The 18,904-nt window shown below is 43.6% G+C and overlaps 1 protein-coding gene across 48 annotated transcripts in view; it reads right to left on the bottom strand.

Annotated features, from left to right (window-relative positions):
• Positions 1–18,904, bottom strand: part of Rbfox1 (RNA binding fox-1 homolog 1) — a 2,023,047-nt gene that overhangs the window by 18,910 nt on the left and 1,985,233 nt on the right. For all 48 annotated transcript variants that reach the window (XM_078024580.1, XM_078024586.1, XM_078024579.1 and 45 more), the window contains one exon: positions 14,591–14,655. In XM_078024580.1, coding sequence (XP_077880706.1) covers positions 14,591–14,655 — 65 coding nt within the window. The remainder of the gene's footprint in view (positions 1–14,590; positions 14,656–18,904) is intronic.

Genomic DNA, 18,904 nt, shown 5'->3' with positions numbered 1-18,904 from the left:
CATTGGATTTTTGCTCTTTTTTTGTTCTGACATAAACTTTTTGAATCTCATGATTATTTGAGGAGGAATACAAGTGGTGTCTTTAAAAATGAAGGAGGTGTTTCAGTTGCAGACTTGTTTCCACTTACCCATGTTGGACTTAAGGGACATTAAGACACAGGCACCCTTAACAACAGGCATGGTGTTTTTAGGGTGCACTTGATGGGCATCTAGAAGGACCTCTATTTACACAAAATTCACAGGAGCACTCCCGTAACCAAGCATGGTGGCTGGTTCATCCAAAGGGGCAGGCTCTTTGGAATGGGCACTCACATACCCACAAGGGAGGGGTTTAGTTCATTAGGTAGCACTATCCAACTCATATTCCCTAACTCCACAAGAGCTGGAAAGCTGTTTCTCTTCTGCCTGGTCCCTAAGGAACTCTTCATGGTGTAAACACGAGGAAAGCCATTTGGAGGCACCCCATGCAGATTCAAAATGGTGATTCCAGGAGAATCCTTCAAAAATGCAACCTACAAGTATTAGCAAAAAAATCAGACCTTTTTCTTTATCTTTTGTTCCAGAATTTTATGAAATATGGTGGTGTCCTTAAAATACTCTTCTTTTTCCCATTATACACTCCAAAAGAATTACCTTTCCCTCCCTCCCTCCCTCCCTCCCTTCCTTCCTTCCTTCCTTCCTTCCTTCCTTCCTTCCTTCCTTCCTTCCTTCCTCTCTTCCTTCCTTCTTCCTCCACTTTGGCTAACCTATGTCTTTTGATTTTTTCCCCCTCACAGAGTTCTTATGATTCCCAAATGGAAGTTTCTAAACAAAGTGAGTCTCTTCTCCTTTGATAACTCACTCTCTTCAAAACAGTTGGCTTAGGTGATTTCTGATGATGAAATAAAATCAATCCTAAAGCATAAAGATATTATTAAAAATTGAACTTACAGAATACACCATAGCTTGGCACAGTGGTGTGCACCTGTCCTCCTGACTACTCTGGAGGCTGAGGTGGGAGGACCGCTTGAGCCCGGGAGTTCAGATCTAGCCTGGGCAATGTAGTGAGACAGTGTCTCAGAAAAAGAAAAAAGGAGCTGTGGACCTTGCAATCATACCAAAAAAGTTATTGACATTTCAATGGTACCATCTGGATGCCTCAATGTTATACTATTTTGTTTTATTTTAAAGTCACACCAACAATTCCATTACATCCCAAGAAAGTCACCATAGAGCGACGGACATGGGCCTCTCTGCAGAGCTCACTGACCCAATGAAGTCAGTTTATGAGATGCCCACCCTCTAAACTATGCTTTCATCAATTGATTATGGAGTGACCAATGGAAGGGGTTGGAGGGGCTCAGATGGTGGGTTGCAAGGGCAGGATTCACGTCAGCAGCTGTATCTACTATGTTCTGCTGTTGCTATGCCTGGTTCTGCTTCTCTCACCTTGACCTTGAAGACCCATGATCTATTGAGGTGCCATAAATGGATCATCTGTGATGGCGGGGTCCATGAAACCATTCACCCCAAACCACCAGAAAGACATGAGCCAAGCTTAACTGTATCACTGAGAAGTCGGCTGTCCCCAGACAAGTTCTGGGAAAGTCAAATGACCAGAGCAATGCAGGTGTGTGCTCTGCAGAGTGGGGCCAGGGTCTGCCTCCCTCTGACAACCCTAGTTTCTCCTCACTCTCAACCCAGACCCAAGGATTTAAGCAAACTGGTTTATTCCTTGGTCATAGAGGATAAAGTCTGGTTGGTAGTTCTCCACTCTGGTTGCACATCATAAACACTTCTAAGGATGTCTGGTGACCAGGCTACACCTGAGCCTGATTGAACGGGAGTCTCTGTAAATAGGTCTCAGGTGCTGGCGATTTCTAAGCACTCATAAGTAACTCAGGTGCAGCTGCTTCTGAGAGCTACTTGGGTGGCTGAAGAACTCTCACTTTGGCTGCTGCTTAGAGTCCCAGGGAGAGGTTGTGAGTGCTTCCAATGGGGCTCTGGCTTACTTGATCTGGGGTGGGGTCTGAAGAATGTTCTGAAGGCATCCTACTATGTGCATTGTGGCACCATTGCAGAGTGGCGGGGAGCTGAAGCCAGAAGCCCTTACCAGTATGGCCTCATTTTGCAGCTTCTATCTGGTTACCATGCCAACATCCAGGGCATCCCTGGGCTGCACAAGATGCAGCCATGGGAACTTGCAGCTGTACCAGGGAGTTCACTGATGCCTTCTGAGGCAATGAACCCCAAATCTCACTCTGGGAGGGAAGCTGGCCTCCAGTAGCTACCAGATCACTTTCTCCATGTTTGATGGCTGACGTCTCCCTCGTATTTCAGCCCCTCCTGTGGATTTACTCAAGGTCATCTCTCTGTGGGCCTTTCCATATTTCCTTCTAGGCCTGCCTATAATACTACCTTCACCAATTCTTTCACCCCCAACTTCCTTTCTAAGTTCTATTGGTCTTACTTACCCCAGGATTTCTCAACCTTCCCTGAAGATAAAAAAAAAAAAAATACCTGGAAAATTTCTGAATTTTGACCTTGACCACCTAAGTCAGAATTTTTATGAGAGTGGTCTGGTAATACTGGCATTGTGTCGGAACCCAGGCCTGGCTGTTGACCAGATCAAGGGAACAGCATCCTCCTTGTGTTCCAAGCAACAGGTGAGGAGAGGAAATCTTGACTCCAGTTACATATTTTCATGGTGGAAAGGGTGGGAAACCTTGCTGAGAAAGGTTTCCTGCAGGTTCACTCCCTCCCTTTTAAGTTCTAAAGCCCACCTCTCCTAGGGAAGGCTTCAGGGGAGAAGGCAGGGTTACTACTTTTACAAAACATAAATCAAATGGTAAATTACTGGATCCCAGGGAGAATACTACATTTGTCTTGCCCATTGGGAATATCAACTCCAAGGGCTACTGCCCAACATTAATGGTACAACTGTCTCTGACAGAAGGTTGCTAAGAGTCATATCAAGGTTAGTAACTCATTTAATCTTATCAGCCCAGTACTTCTCTCAGCCTTGGAGGGGAGGAAACTGGGGCGCGTGGTGTGGGCACGCTGCTACTCATGGGGGTGACATAGGAAGACGGTCACGTGGCTCAAAGCGTCACCTCCCATGAATTCTCTAAGGTTCTTCCAGGGGCACTCACAGTGGTGTCTCTAACTCTTGTTCTGAATCCTCAGCTTCTTGAGACAAAAGAAGAGTGTTTGGATTCCTCTTTGGGTCTGATATAATCGAGGTTTCAGAGAAAGCATTATGAATATATTCCGCTTAGCAAAGCCTCGAGATGAAGGAGTGAGAAGTGGCAGGCTCTTTCTTTTTATTATATCTCCAGACTTCCTTTTTATTTTAAGGTGGTTTTCATAGCTCCACCATCTAGACTTTAGATCTGACTCAGCTGGCAGGATATTTAAATCAGTCCTGGGGATTGCCATAGATCATCTTCATTCCTCACTTCTCTTCTTGGGCTAAATCTCATCGCTTTGCAATTTTCTTTCTTCTAAAAATCACCCATGGCTGAATTCTAAGAGTCATATCAAAATAGTGGCCAGTCTGTACAGCCGGAGGGGATCTGAGAAGCCAGCTATCAGGGAAAGAGGGAACTTCTGACACCAGTACCTGGAAGCCATGATTGTAAATGGTCCCCGTCAAAGAATAGTGGCTTTAAGTTTTATTGTTACTCTTTGGCCTCTTAATCTCATTATATCACTATTATTACACAAAACTCAGGGATGATATCATTCATAGCAAGACTCTTCTTGGAGCAAATACTATGAATATTGAATCTCTCCCTTTTTTTTTTTTTCCTGTCTCTGATGTATATTTAAAAATCCTTCAAGGACCTCTACCAGAAAATCCCACAGACTGAGAAGTTGGTCTTCCGGCTTGACAAATGGCTTCTAGGATGCCCCAAGACAGGAGAGGGGTGAAGTCAAGTTCATTCTACCTGCTGGTTCTGGAATGCCTGTGGGCTATAAGGCAGAGGTCTCCAGTCTAGACTGCCCAGGTGAAAGGTTTTTTTTTTGTTTTTTTTTTTAATAAAAGTTTTTTTTTTTTTAAATGAAATACTGAGGACCAGGACTGCTTCCCAATCATTCAAGTCAGAATCTCGGAAAGTCACTCCCACGCTGGTGGCTGTGCAGGCAACAGCCCTCAGGCGACTCTAATCCTCAGCCAGCACAGAGCACTCAGGTCTCACTGTGCGAAAACTTCTCTGAACATCTGTGTTCTGCCTCTGCAGGACATAGGAAGTTGTATCTTTGGGGTTTAAAGTCAATTTCACTCACATAGATGTCAGCATTTTGCAATTATTATTTTGATACTTTCAGTGTACTATTTAACGTTATTTATGATTAGTAATCACTTTATAACTATGCTCAAAAAACACTTCCTTTTATACATGTAAAAACTAAGGTGGAAATTCACAATAATCAGGTTATCTTGAGTTCTTCTTAAAAAGTTGCGGGAAGGGCCACCATGGAGTCCAGCCTTGTGCTTTCTTGACATTGACCATAACATGCAAAAATAAGGTGCTCCAGCTCACATTCCTGTTGATGGCTTCACCAAGTGGTCGACTGCATCCTTCATTCAACCTCCTTCATTCAGCCTCGGGTGGAGGAGAAGGGTATGCTACACACCGGGCAGGGAGCAGAGCCTGAGGCCTGGGCAGCTGCGCGCACGGCCTTCGAATTGCATTGGAAGCTCTGCAGTGGGTTTTCCTGTCTGGAAGTCAATCATCTAATGCATATTTCAGTTTTGTCACTGAAAAGGGGGTATTTACTTGCTTGTGATCAGTTTTCACATCCAGTTCCGAAATTCTATTTCAGAAGGGTACAGATCTCAATCAGATTCACATCTGTCCTACCCTGTTGTTGCTTTCATTTACACTTCATTCCTGTGGTTATTTTTATTTATCTTTTAGTACCAGATCATACATACTTCAATAAACTGCGGCAAACGGTAGAGTGAGATGAGGTATAAACAGACAGACAAGCAAGCGATAAACCGATTAACTAGAAGGCTCTAGAAGGACCTATACTGATTCCATTTCTAAAAGGGGGGATACATTAAAATATACTTAAAAACGTTCCATTTTGCTAACATTGCATTCATAAAAATTCCTCCATGGAAAGGAGAGAAGGATGGTGAGCCTGTCCTTAATGAGAAAATTCTCCCATCAAGCTCTGGGTTGGAGACATTCCGATGTAAGGACATCTCTGTCAGATGGAGACCCTTTTGTTACTTCAGTCCCTGGAACATCCAACATCCTCCCTGTCGCCACTGTATTTCTATAGGCTCAGGTGGAATGGGGGTAAGAGCAAATCCAGAAGCCATGCCCTGTAGCTACAAGCTGTCTTCCACTAGCAAAATCATTTCACCTTTTTGGGTCTTGGTTTACTCATTTGGAAAATGAGGATTAAAAAATAGTATACACCCAGTACAGCCTTTTGGAACAAATTTAATGAGAAAAAAAATTAATGTAAAGTCACTTTGTTGGGGGAACATTGGCATTGATATTTCTGACTGTGTAGACTCGTGAAAAGTATCAACTCTTCTCTCCCCACCCAAAGAACAGAGCAGGCAACTGGCTTTACAAAAACCTAAAGCAGGGACGGATTAGGGGCTGGGTTTACCCTGAGAGCCCTAAGCATTTTCAGTACGGAGCTGATGCCTCTCGGGCAGCTTGATCTGTCCCCTGTGCAAGAAGAGCAAGTTCAAGGAGAAAAAAGAACCTGGGGGGGAGGCTATTTGAGATCATGGACCCCTCTACCTCTTTCACCCAACCTGTTTTTAACCTTTGTTAGCTAAAATGTCAAAATTTCAAAGCAAAACCCAAAACAAGTTTATTGAGTAAAATGTCATTCCATCTCATCAAACATGTTTGCATGAGGCAACTTGTTGGGGACTCAAGAGCAAAACTAAAGGCCCCTTAGCTTAGGGTGCTGGTTATCCTCATCACACTGTGCTGCGTGCTGAGGGTCAGGCTGTGCCTGAAGGGCTCTGTTGAGGCCACAGGGAATTCACAACCACGCAGGGGGGCAACTTAAAGAGAAGGTGGTCAAAGACGGACTAGTTTAAATAGCTTGCCCCTAGGATCTCATGTAGTAAGCAGCTCTACTGAGACTCGACCCTGCTTTAAATCTAAATCTGTGACCAAAGTCTGTGCCTAGTAGTAAAGATTTGCTAGAGGGCACAAGTCAGAGAGCAGTACCAGGAGCAAGAAAGATCCCACTTCTATCCTGACACAGACAGGTAGTGTCCTGCTCAGGTTCCCAAAGTGCTAGTGTCACTGTGGGTAGTGTTAGGGTCACAATCTCTAAGTGTTATCTTAGAGGTTGCCAGCTCTAAAAACGACTCACACTTTTAAATGAATGCAATTTACTGGCTATTCCCCCTATGTATCCAATGCTTGCAAAGCCTCATTCACACTTTTTGGACACCTGTCAATCAAATTGGGTTATGATACCATTGGCACCACCTCCTTTAGTTTTAATGTTCACTCTCATCTCCTCTAAGTCTAATTAGTATGATGCAGATGAGGAAACCGAGGTCCAATGATGTTAACAGAAACCAGGTGGGATTTTTCTAGGTCACATTTTATATGAATGTGAGTCTGTTATGCAATCATTGACAAGATTTAAGGATAGGGTCACTTTCTCTACCCATTGAGATTAACTATGGCCATAGGCTAAAGGAAAAAAAATCAAACAGAATAAATCTCGAGGGAAGCCAAACCTTTGACAGCTAGCTCATCCCAGAAGGGAGAGCAGGGAGCAGATGGTAAGTGGTCAGTGGGGACCACTACACTTCTACAAGGTCAGGCCAGAGCATCTCAGTCTGGATGACTAAGATGATGAAGGGAGAAGGGTGTTTGCCTTTGTTATGTTTCAGCACCTCAAAGATCTATTAATCTGTTGAAACAATCACACATTAGAGTGCAACCCAAATGAGCCCAGAAGCAATAACTAAACCGACTAGTCCCTCTCGACGGAGAGAGACACTCTCTGGTTCTCAGTCCTCAAACTCCTGTCTCCCCTGAGAACGGCCCCTGCTCCAAATGCTCTGTCTGTTGATTAAATATGAAATGCACTATGGTTTTGAGGAGAATCTAATTCTAGAGGAATCCATCACTGTGCTCCACACCAGGGAGAAAACCATAAGAAGTCATTTATTTCTGTCGAATGACTGTGCACGAACTCATACTGCACATAAATATGGAAGTAAAACAGCGGCCACCTAGAAACAGAAATCGGTTCTTCTGGGAACAAAAAAATCAACTTGCGTTCATTAGCACCGAATCAGAACTTGCTTTGATCACCTTCAAGGGAAGAGTTAAGACGTTCAGAGAAAAGTTCCAATCTTACCACCCCCCCAAAAAAATAACACCTATCGTATATCAAAAACAAACAAACAAAAAAACAAAACACCAACAACCAGCAAATGAAGAATCACAAAAAAAAAAAAAAAAAAAAGAAGAAGAAGAAGAAGAAAGAAAGAAAGAAAACAAGGTAAAGAAGTGGCGGGTTTGATTTTTATCACCACATCCACAAATGTTTCCTGAGCCAGGAAGCCTGTCTCCTGGGTCTTCCCTCCTTCTGCTTTACTGGGTCACTGCCTTCTCTGAAGTACCTTCTTTATTGGAGAGCACCTTCCCACCAGGGGCTTCTGACCTACCTCTGGAAAGCACAGGGGGTGGCTCAGCTGCCTCTGAACCTCACAGCTGAAGGGCCCTGGGGGTGCTACTGCAAGCACAGGCTCTATTTGCTTTTCTGTGGCCCATCAAGTCAATGATCTGCAGCCTGGAAAGTGTGTAATTAGGCCATGACATGACCAAAGGAGTGTCCCACCTTGTCTTGTCACCGGCAAAAATGTCTCCCCACGTGGCCGGGCCAGCTATGGTCCATTGGGCTTGGAATTGCCCTGAATGCCTCCCCAGCCCCTTGTTGGTCCAGTCTGTGGACGATTAGAACAGTGGCCCCCCCCAAACCTGCCCGCCCGCACCTTTTTTTTTAACTGCTTCAATTACATATTCACCGAGACACTGTTACAGATGAAGGGCCAAAGCCAATTAATTCTTGAAACAAAGATTTGAGCACTTTCTCTTTTTATGTGTGTGTCTGATGTTTGCCAATGAAAAATCAGAGTCAGTCCGGAAATAGACTTCTCAGGAACAGCCGCATGGATTCTCACCACTCAGAGTTTGGTGTCTGTGGCCTCCAGGGACAAAAGCCACAGCCATGTCACCAGGGAGGGCTGTATGTTCCCTCTTCTATGACACTTCAGAACCAGCCAGAAGGCACCCAGTGTCTTCAGTGGCAAAATGGAGGAATGGAGGACTGCTCAGGATGAAACGCAGTTACCTTAGTGAGGGTGAATTTTTCTTTTTTTTGCCTTGAGAATGCCCAGTTGAACCATTTAAAAAGGAGCCCCGTCTTCTCTGTCGTCTCTTTCATTAGGGAAGTTGAGTCGGCCTGGCATGGGAGCCTCCTAATGGGCATCTCCCAGGGACTGTCTCTCTCTGGCTGCCCGAGCACTGCCTGGGATAATTAGCTTTGCTTTTTCTTCTTAAGGACCCTGAACCACTGAGGAAGCAACTGAATCTGAGGAGAAAGTGAACTTTAAGCAAAAAAGGGAAAAGGATGACTTGCAGGACTCTCCGTGCCTGCCTGTGTGTGGATGTCCAATCTTGAGTTCCAGTAACAAGCTGGACATAGACTCACAGGCACGTGGGAAAGAAAGACAAGTGTCAGGGGACTCACTTATGCCACATTCCTATTACAAGACGACAGAGCATCTTTTATTTTATTTGTATTGCAAAACCAAGAAAGCTCATCAGGATGAGTGAAGATGACAGAAAAGACAAAAAACTAAAAGTGATAACTTCAACACAGCACTCCCAGACAAGGGGCAGAGGACTACTGACGACTGCCATGTTTTGACTCAACAGTCCAGAATCTAACTTCAAAGTAGCTTCCCCCGTCCCTTATCTCAGCTGCAAGGGACCACGAGGTCCCCAGACGCCTCCATGCACTGCACCGTCTGTCCCTGTTGATCTGGGAATGCTGTCCTCGCCTCCTCCAGGCTCTGCGGTGCTCACACTCTGTTTTTCCAAGAGTAGCTCTCTCAAAATACAGAGCCCGGCATCAAGGTGCCAATACTCATTTGGCCAAACAAGGATGTTAAAAGTAAAACTGGGTGTTTGAAAAAAAAAAATGAAGGTCCCACTGACGACTACCACTCTCATTTGCTAAATGGAGGGCCATTTTTAGCGTCCAGGGAGAAGAAGACTGGATAAAACCTGTGTGTTCCCCTGAAGCCGGAGCTGAGGACCCCGCACGTTCTGCAAGTTCTTCTCTGTCTTGGTTAATAGCAAATGCGCCACCGCGGCCATGGCTAGGTCTGGGAGATCCTGCTTTGGCTAAGCAATTCCACCCAGCTTTCCCCATGCACACCACAGAGATCAGGCACCAGGGCTGCTCCTGCCGCACACGGGAACGGCTTCCACCTCATCCCACTGGGCTCGCATCCGAGGCCTGGGGAGACGCTGGACACTGCCCGGCTCTCTGGTTTGCACTGCCTGCCCTTACCAAAGCTTCCACCTTATCCATACATCAAACTTTCTGGGTTCTACCTTATGGCAAAAAAGGTAAAATCATCAAATCCGGAAAGTGCAACAAATTTTTTTTTAAGTAATCTTTCTATAAAGAAAAAGGCCCTTCGTGGGTAAATTAAAATCCCATTGGGGATGCTCATATGCTTAATATGCTGATGCCTCCCTACGGTTTATTATATGTCATTGGATAAGGATCCCACATAGAGTGGCATATCATTTTCAATGCAGCCTGTCTGTTTTAACAACAGCATTTCTCTATTACTTAATCTAAGTCCAGAAAAAAAAAAAAAAACAGTAACACTCCTAAAATAGAGAGGAAGTAGACTGTGTGGATGGAAATCAGTCCAAACCCCTTTACTCCTTCGGTTCAGTGTGGACTGAGGTTCTACATAAAGGTCAAGTTGGTTCTATTGATTGTAATTTAGCTTATGATGAAGTGCTATGAGAAGACACTGTTTTCCTTTCTCATTTTTCCTCTGTCTCCTTCCTTCTTCCCCTCCTTCTGCTCAGCCACCCACCACCTGTGCACTGATCTCTCTCTTTCTAGGTACCTCCCTGCATCTAACCATCTGTTTACATAAGGCGTCTATCTATGTCATTGGAATAATTTTAAATAGGAGTAGCCCAAATCCTCCCTGACCCCAAAGATAGGCCTACTTATATCTACTGAGTTCAAGAAAGAAATACTAATCTATTTCACTCTGAAACAGAATGTTTTGTGGAATGTTTTATTCATGGGTTATGAGCATCAGATTTAAATGATATTCTAGCGTGTGCCTTACATGTCTGCCTGGACTTGAAAGGCCCTCCCTGTCTGGCATTAAGGTTTACCTAGATGCACTCATAAGTCCCTGTGAGGCCCCCCAGTATAGGTGTGGGTGCAGGGAGTGAGGTCCTTGATACCGGGTATTTCCTTGGGTTCCTCTTAGGGTGAGCGATACACAATTGCTCAGAGCTAGTTCCCAGGGTATCTTCTAATGAGACTTTCAGGTCTTGAAAAACAAAGAACCAAAAAAAAAAAAAAAAAAAAAAAAGAGGAGGGATAAAATAAAACAACCCCAATCCTGTGACTGGCAATCTCCTTCACTCAGCCTGGGGCCACCGTGTGGCCTGGTGCTCTGACAGGAGGCCAAAGGCTTCCTGGCATTCAGGACTCTTCAAAGGAAATGCATGTTTTAAGTGAAGGAAGAAAATGGCTCCTGGTAACTCTGAGTGCAAGCGTGTTGCTATGAAATTTCGGAGTGAGATGCTGGAACACAGTATTGCCTTCTCCTCTAGCTGGTCTGCGGCTGCTTTCTGCCTGAGCACGAGGGACCTCTTCATGCACCGACCATTAGGAAATGTTAGAGTGTTAGCAAGCAGGACGAGATGACCAATGTCTGTCTTTCTAGTGACTCTGTTCTCTCCAAGCTACGTGCACGCCATACATATTTTCCTAGACATTTGTGGCACCATTCACGGGACAGGGGACCTTCGCCACCCCTCACCCCGAGTTTGACTGCGGAAAGATGCAGCAGGGGCCAAGTCATCTGACACACAGAAACCGAGAGCCAATCAAGAAGGAGAAGCCTGCCCCAGGCACAATTCAAGCAAGCCATTCATGGAGCTCATGGGATGACCCTGCCGAATCCAGAACGGAACACGGACACATCAGCAACACCAAGGGGGCATGCAATGACCAGATGACCATAGGCACCACCGCCATGCTTTGATTGGTTCAAGCTCAGAAAACAACCTCCTCCAGACTTTGAATGGATACCTTCCCGTAAATCAGAGTGAGATTGAAAGGTTGGGTGAGGTCAAGCGCTTACCAAATGTTTCCTCCAGGCCAAGAAAAAGATGTTCGCCTATCCCCATTAAATTTGTCAACGAGACTATAAAATTACCTAGTTCAGCTCGGTCTTTTTCATTTGGGAAAAGTCTCTGCCCACACCAGATGGTCTTCATTCTGGAGGCCAACACCCAGAGACTCTCGGGATGCTCCGAGATATTCAGCATGTGATCATTTACCAGGAAGATGATGGGCAGAGAGTTGCCAGGTGCCCAGAGGAGACCTCTGGGCAGTCCTGAGGTTATTGGAGTTCAATGTTTTTCAAAGGTTCCTGAATCTTTAATTGGACGAGGGCTTAATTTGTGCTGATAAAAGGTAAAATTCTACCAACAGGGGACATCAAACTTCTTTCCCTTTCACGATGTCTGATGAGTGAATCTCATGATTACAGGGAAAGTTTGTTGCCATTTTTCTTTTGATCAAACTGACAACCAGTGAGCATTTCCAAAACACTCTCAATGCCTGCTGATTCCCTTTCCTATGTCGAAGGCGTTTCTTTTCATTAAGAAGGTTATCTCTTTGTCTTCCTGTCTATCTTCCAGAGAAGAGGAGCTCAGAGCCGATGACTACTGATCTTATTCTGTGAGAGTGTAAAAATAATTTATCATCCTGTTGCCCTGAGATAAATTCTAGATACGTGGCACCTTTAATAGAGATTCAAAAGCTCTTCTGATAATTTCACATTCCCCGTCCCCCCAAAATGTGAGTCTTTCTAGAAGGACCTTCTTTCTTCATGTCTGCTTTCTAAAAATGAGAGGAAGCCCCACCATTTAATAGAGACACTTCATAAATCAAACCAGAAATATAATTTTAGGGATTGTTTTCTGGTAATTCATCTATTACTGGAGTTTACCTCGATGAATAATTCCACGGGTGACAAGGATCTCACTCACGATAGAGTTAGGGAGGGCTGGTGATCAATTTCCACAGCAACCAAGAAGACCTAACGTGCAAATGTCTCTAATGAACAACAAGAGGCCAATTACGTGGGGGAGAATAGAGTTAGTTGGTTTCTTCAGCTGAAACGGTCCTACTGCACTGGGAATTGTAGAGTTATTAAAGATTTACTGATCCAAGAATGAGGGCATTTTTTTTCTGTAGTATATGCTGCCAATGAGAAATCTTAATAATATTAAAATGACAAATTTTATACATATATTTGCATACATGGTATTCTAAAATGCAGAAAATTATAACTGAATTTTAGATGAATGCGGGTGGAAATAGCTAGCTTCTCAAGTAGCTCTATCGAAGAATAGAATTAAACATTGTTTATTTTGTTCAAATGTCTAGATTGGTCTCATTGAAGAAGGCGATTTTGCAATTTTGTAATTAACCTTTTTTCAACTTGGGGATGGATGCACTTATACTGAGAAGCAAGATAAACATTCAAAGAAATAAATCCGTTTAAGATTCTTATAATTATATGGCAGGCTAAAGTTACTGTGATTATAATTACACACAAAGTGGGTGTTTGAGAATTTAGCATCTAGAGATATTTTCATAAAAATAATTAAGGGTTGTAGCTGAACCACTTTCCATTTGATACTGTGCAAATTTTCAGTGTTCGAAATTTAATAGCATTAAGTCTTTTCATTTGTAGAATGATCTTGAGTATTTTGAGATTGTCATCATTTTTATTAGCCTTATCGACCCTGTTTCCCTAATCCAGCATCAGAGTGTGTTGAACATAACAATTTATATAAAACATTTTGCATCTTGGCAACTGATTATTGGGTAAGTGGATAATTTATGTATTTACAACTGTGTCTTGACAATGGTTTGGATTTCTTTGAAGCTCCCTAAGCCTTCAGAACTTGTTATGGCTTTTTATAAGAAAATAATACCTGTGTACAACCAGACAGCAGATCAAAACATTCTCTCCATTCTCTCTCTCCTCTCTCTCTCTCTCTCTCTCTCTCTCTCTCTCTGTCCCCAAAGAGCCATTTGCTATGAGCTTATGCATGAGGTTTTCCAAGTGCAGCTTTTGAAATTCAGGGATTCATTTTGCCTCACTAGGTTGCAGAGGAATTCTGTAGCTACAGAGAGCTAACCACCCATCTTGTGCGAAATGGAATGGAACTGCCGAGAAAGCACACCACAGCAAACCAGAGAGGAACTCAATTGCCACAGGCCAGGTGGGAGGACAGTGTGGCTGCGGCCACTTCTCACTGAGGAGTCTAATGCGCTGCCCGCTTACCTGTCTGACCCAGCATGCCTCAGCCACACATGCAAATTGTTATCATTATTGTTTTACTCATGAAACAGATTTTTAAATTAAAGGAGTCATTACCAAAAGTAAGCACCCTCTATGACCTTTGTGCATGCAGTGCATCCAAACATTCACATTTATGTCCTCAGAAAACAGAGCCAGGGAGTTGCATTCAATATGGAAACATACACTTTGTTTTCTTAAGGCACCTCTACAAAAATAGCTACAGCTTGATGTTCCAGGAACCAAGTCATCTGTAAGTGCTGGGGAATCAAGCCACCCCCTCACACACCCGATCTGACTTCTGCATTTCTCAGACACTCTTGGGTCCCTTCCAATGCCAGTCTTCACGTGTGGTGTGCATTGCAAACAGAAGTTGACTTGTGTCTGTAGCATTGGACCCTGGGCATTGTCCAAAAGAATGAGCCTCCTTATGAAAAGCCAGAGGCACTTACCATTCATTTTATTTTGAATTTAAAAATGCAGGAAGGGGATGCTTCCCTGCGTGGAAGAAGGGAAAGAAGGTGCTTGGGAGGGAGGCAGACCTGGGAGATGGTTCCTGCTAGCTGACACCATGGGGTTTCATAGAAGACCACGGGAAGGCGGTGAGGGAGTGTCCGTGTGCATGTGCGGATGTGTGTGTGTGTGTGTGTGTATATGTGTGTGTGCTTGTGCAAGGGATATGGTTGTGGGAATAAAGAGATCTGAAAAAGGGGTGTTCTGGGGAAGAGTCTCCTTGTCTCTGTGTCTTAGCAGAGAGGGTGGGAGTGCAGAATCAACTCATGGCAACCGTTCACCCTCTTTGTGGCCTGTGTACCTTCAGCACAGGGTCTCACCTCTGGGTGCTTTTCCCCCAGCCATGCATTGTCAGAAGACTGGAGGAGGGTCTTCTGTCCCACCAACTAAGTTAATTGCCAGTAGTTATCAAGCACAAGAAGGAAGGACCCTTACCTGTCACTGTAGGCAGCAGCAGTGGCAGGAGTGGGCTGGGCGTAGCGGTATGCAGCGTAACCACCCTAGAACACAAGGAGAAGGTGACTTAGGGATGCGGAGGAGCCCAACTTGGGGACCCCCAGCAGTGAGACCACACCAGAAGAGCGGTACCCAAATCTACCAATCTAAAGTCGAGGTTAATGAGAGCTTAGTATCAAAGCAGAAGGTACAAAACACACCGGAGAAAGAAGGGGTTGAAACCAGCCCTGCTGCGTGTTAAAGGTTAGCGTGTGCCCACAGAAGAACCCAGGTCCCCTCAGAAGGCGACACCTGCGTGTTAATGGCCATTGCCCGGGCAGGAGGGTGCTAGGGGTTATTTAAATACTCTACACATGGGGCTGAACTTTCCAGATTTTTAAACTTGATCATGCTTTACCTGTATTTGTTAGATATTAAATTTTATTTATTCCATCCTTTATTATTTCCTTTTAAAAAAAATCAAGTAAACCTTCCCATGTCTTATTTTCACACTTATTGTTAAAAATCAGATAACACTTCAGGTGAAAGTTCACTAGTAACTCCTTGCACCTGTGGTCATGTAACCACTCAGTCTTTTGAAGAGGACTGACATTGGATTTCTAGATGTTACAGAAGTAACATAAAAATGAATTGTGAGCATCCTTTTAAAGAGTCTGTTTTGGTCTAAAAATATCAAACTGTTATGTGTCTCTCAGGTTCAGATGGGGAATGTAGTGTAGAAATCATGATAAAGTCTCCTAATTTGTAAATAAAATCATTAAGAGAGAAAAAAAATCTGAAAAGAAGAAATAATTAACATTTAGTTGTATGTTCCAGTAATTGCAATTGTTCAATTAAGCAAAGAGGACTAGCAAATGGGCATATTCAAAAGGAATTGTGTTCAGTGCAGCTTTGATTATCAAACTGTGAAAGGAACACAGCTTCTTGCTCAACGGACCACGGCGATATGTCAACCACCGTGGAACCATCTCAGCACAATTAACAAAACACGATCCAGTTTCCCTGAAGACACAGGGGCTACTCAGGTTCTAATTAGAATGCGCAGTCCCATAATCCTGAGGGAAGTGTTCTCACCCTCGCCATAAAAGGGCAACTCAGGATAGAACTGTGTGTCAGAGGTCATCTAACAGCCAAGTCCCCAGAGCACTAACTTGTCTTGACACTGATCCTGTTTCTGGGGGAAATTAAGCAGGAGGAGAAAAGGTACATGAAGCCAGGGAAGGTGTGAAAAGCATCTCTCAAACTCCAGGCAGGCTGGTCTGTCTCTTTCTCTCTCTTTCTAGCCACAGCTGACTTTCAGAATGGATCTGCAGTTGCTTGCAAAACAACTCTAAACAGCTAGTTTATCCTTAAAAAGTTCATGCTTTGCCTCAGCCTGGAGAAGACACATCTGAGACATCCTGACAAATAATCAACAATAATTTGGAGCCAGTATTTTTAAAATAGCCTCCCTTATAAAAACAAAGTGTCAGTTTATTTATTTTTTTTTAAAAAAAGGTCTTAGCTATACACCACCTGGTGTTCCAAACACCATCTTCTCTAATTAGGAACGGGGGCAATCATTAAATGTGCGGGGCAGCCATAACACCAAAGCCATTGTCATACTGGTGCTGAGCCCAAGATGTGGAATGACGGGCTGAGCAGAAAGGAGGTCACGGGATTTCTGGAGCCTTTCTTTTAATCTGCTTGCCCGTCTTCTCGGGTTTCATGATGCATACACAAAGACACAGGTGTAGGAGTATGCATATTAAACTTAATGAGGCAGGAAGGGTCTAGAGTTGGCCAGCCGATTGTTAGGAGGCATTAGCTGCAACTGGCTGAAAACTGAGTGGAGAATAAGTGTGTGTGTGTGTTTGTGTGTGTGGGTGGGGGAGGATTCTCTTCCCCAGAACAACAACAAAAAATTAGCATAGGTATTTGTATCAGGTGCCATGTAAATTGTGAATGTGCCACTATGCATTTGGTCCCAGCAAGGATGGCTAGCATTTGCAAGAGCATTTGCAAATGCTCTTGTTTCAACTTCACTTATCTCCCCAATGTCTGCAGTGGGTAGCAAGTTTGCTAAATATTTTGCTAAATTAACTGTTATAGTGCAAGTAGAAAGTAAAAAGAACCTCACTGGGTTGTTATCTATCATAGGAACACAACTTGCAGGTGTGTAAAACAGGAATCCTAAAAAAAAAATGTGCTCATCCGTGAGGATTTGGGAATGCTCTCTATTGTGTACATTTGCATATGTCTTGGCAATTTAGAGGAAATAAGTGTGTGTTTCTATAAAAGATCGTGGAATTTGTTCACAAGCATTCCTGATTCAAAATTCAGCATCCTCATGTGCTGCCGTCTTCAGAGCAGGTGAGAAGACTTTGACCTTGATCAGCGGTCTCATCCCTGTCCAGCAGACCACATGGTAATGACAGAATTGCCCTGGATCTGTGCTTTCTAGTCAATAGTGTTTAGTGTCTACTGGACACTTGGATTGTGGGTAGGGCGACTAACTGAATATTTAATTTGCTCAGTTTTAGTTAATGTGAGTTCAAATGTGAACAGCCAAATGCAGGAGGTGGCTACAGTGCTGGACAGCACAAGTCTAAGTGGCCCCTGGAACCTGCAGTAATTGGGGTGAAAGAGGATTAAGTGGCTTGATACCACCGTCCTTCTGTTACCTTGTCTTCCTCGCTATTTTTCTTTTGCATGAAATCCATATGAGGGAAAGAGTGCAATTGTGCATTAACTCCGTGTATGTGAGCACACACTATAAAATGATCCAAAAGGACACATTGCTTTAATTTGCCTTTCTAACAGGTGACTTGGATCAACTTTATTGCTTTCTATTTTGCAGCTTTCCGGGCAGAGTTGCAGCTGTTGCATGGCTTTATGTCTCAGAAAGGAGGTATCTCTGCTCTTGGGAGGTCACCAGACCCTGTTCATGTTGAGCCTGGTCCTCCCAGACCTCATGACAAAAATCAAGTCAAATAGATTTTTTTTTTCTGCCGCCAAACCAAAGGAAAAAAGAATGATAAATACAACACAGTTCTACACATCCCACTCATAAATACGCCCATTTTTCACTTTGGCAGCAAACTGTAAATGGGTCTTGATATCAAAATAAATTTAAATGGACGCCACTACCAAAGACAAGCATCCAAAGAAACCTGCTCTCTGAGCTGTTTCCTCTGTTAGGGAAATCCCTGGAGGCCCCTTGGCATAGTCGCCCACTGAAAATGCTTTGAGAAAGCATTTTCAAAATTGTGCTCATTGGAACATTAATGATGGCAGGAAAAATAAAAGATTCCATGACCAAACAGGTGCAGCAGGTACTCTACCTGTGGAACTTTGGAGAACAATACTCAACACTGATGAACTACTCAAGGTACCTTGGTGAAAGAAAATAAACTTTTCACCTTAGACTATACTTTTAGCAAAAGGGAGGTTCTAAAAATTTGTTAGTAAGCGAGGTAAATGTTCATGTGTGTAGGGAGGGGACGTGCTTCTGAGTAGGGCTATGTCATGTGTGGGGTGTGTATGTGTGTGCACACACGTGTGCATGCTTCCCTTCAGCACCAGGGCACCAGAGAGCAGCAATGAGCCTGATCTGAGAGAGAGAGACGGAGAGGCTTGCTCCTTGTCCAGGCGTAGCCACGGGCACGGACTCACTTTGTGCAAAGCAGGTGTATTGGTATTCACACAACTCAAATTTTATTCAGCGTACTACCATTTGCAAGAACGTTTGGAAAAGGAGACATTTAAATACAACCATGACTCCTTAGTTAATCTGCATTATTATACCTTCAGCTACTTGGCAAGTGTGGCAACAGAAACACAGTTTTCTTGAGATGTGACCCTAAAGGTTGATCTCAGGTATCTTAACTACTTTGCCTTCTCCTAGGTCCCAGCATCCCTTTTTCATATTTGTGAGTCTTAAAATTTTTTAAAAATTTAAATTGGATCAATTTTCATGACTGAAAAAAAAATAAGTACCTTGCTCGTTGATTTAATACTGAATAAAAATGAGAATTGCAGGTGACAGGAAAACTCGTGTGATAAAGCGCCCACAAATCATTCTCAGTTTGATATTCATCTTTCATTTTATTTGACAGTTTCAGTGTTAGTGATAGACCAGATCTGAAGACTCAGCCAGCAAAACAGATGTGTGGATTTTATTTTTTTCTTCCTACAAATCCAGTCACTTGGGCCTTCATTTGGGGGTTGCTTCCATAGCGAGAAATAAGGTTTGAGAGTTCTAGCAAGTGTGAAATAAATTCCTGACCAGTTATAACAAAACCAAGGAGGGTT

The sequence above is a fragment of the Ictidomys tridecemlineatus genome, chromosome 10, assembly GCF_052094955.1.
Source record: "Ictidomys tridecemlineatus isolate mIctTri1 chromosome 10, mIctTri1.hap1, whole genome shotgun sequence".
Taxonomy (NCBI): Eukaryota; Metazoa; Chordata; class Mammalia; order Rodentia; family Sciuridae; genus Ictidomys; species Ictidomys tridecemlineatus.
The sequence above is the reverse complement of the archived record's forward strand: the minus strand, read 5'-3'. Positions and strand labels throughout refer to the sequence as shown.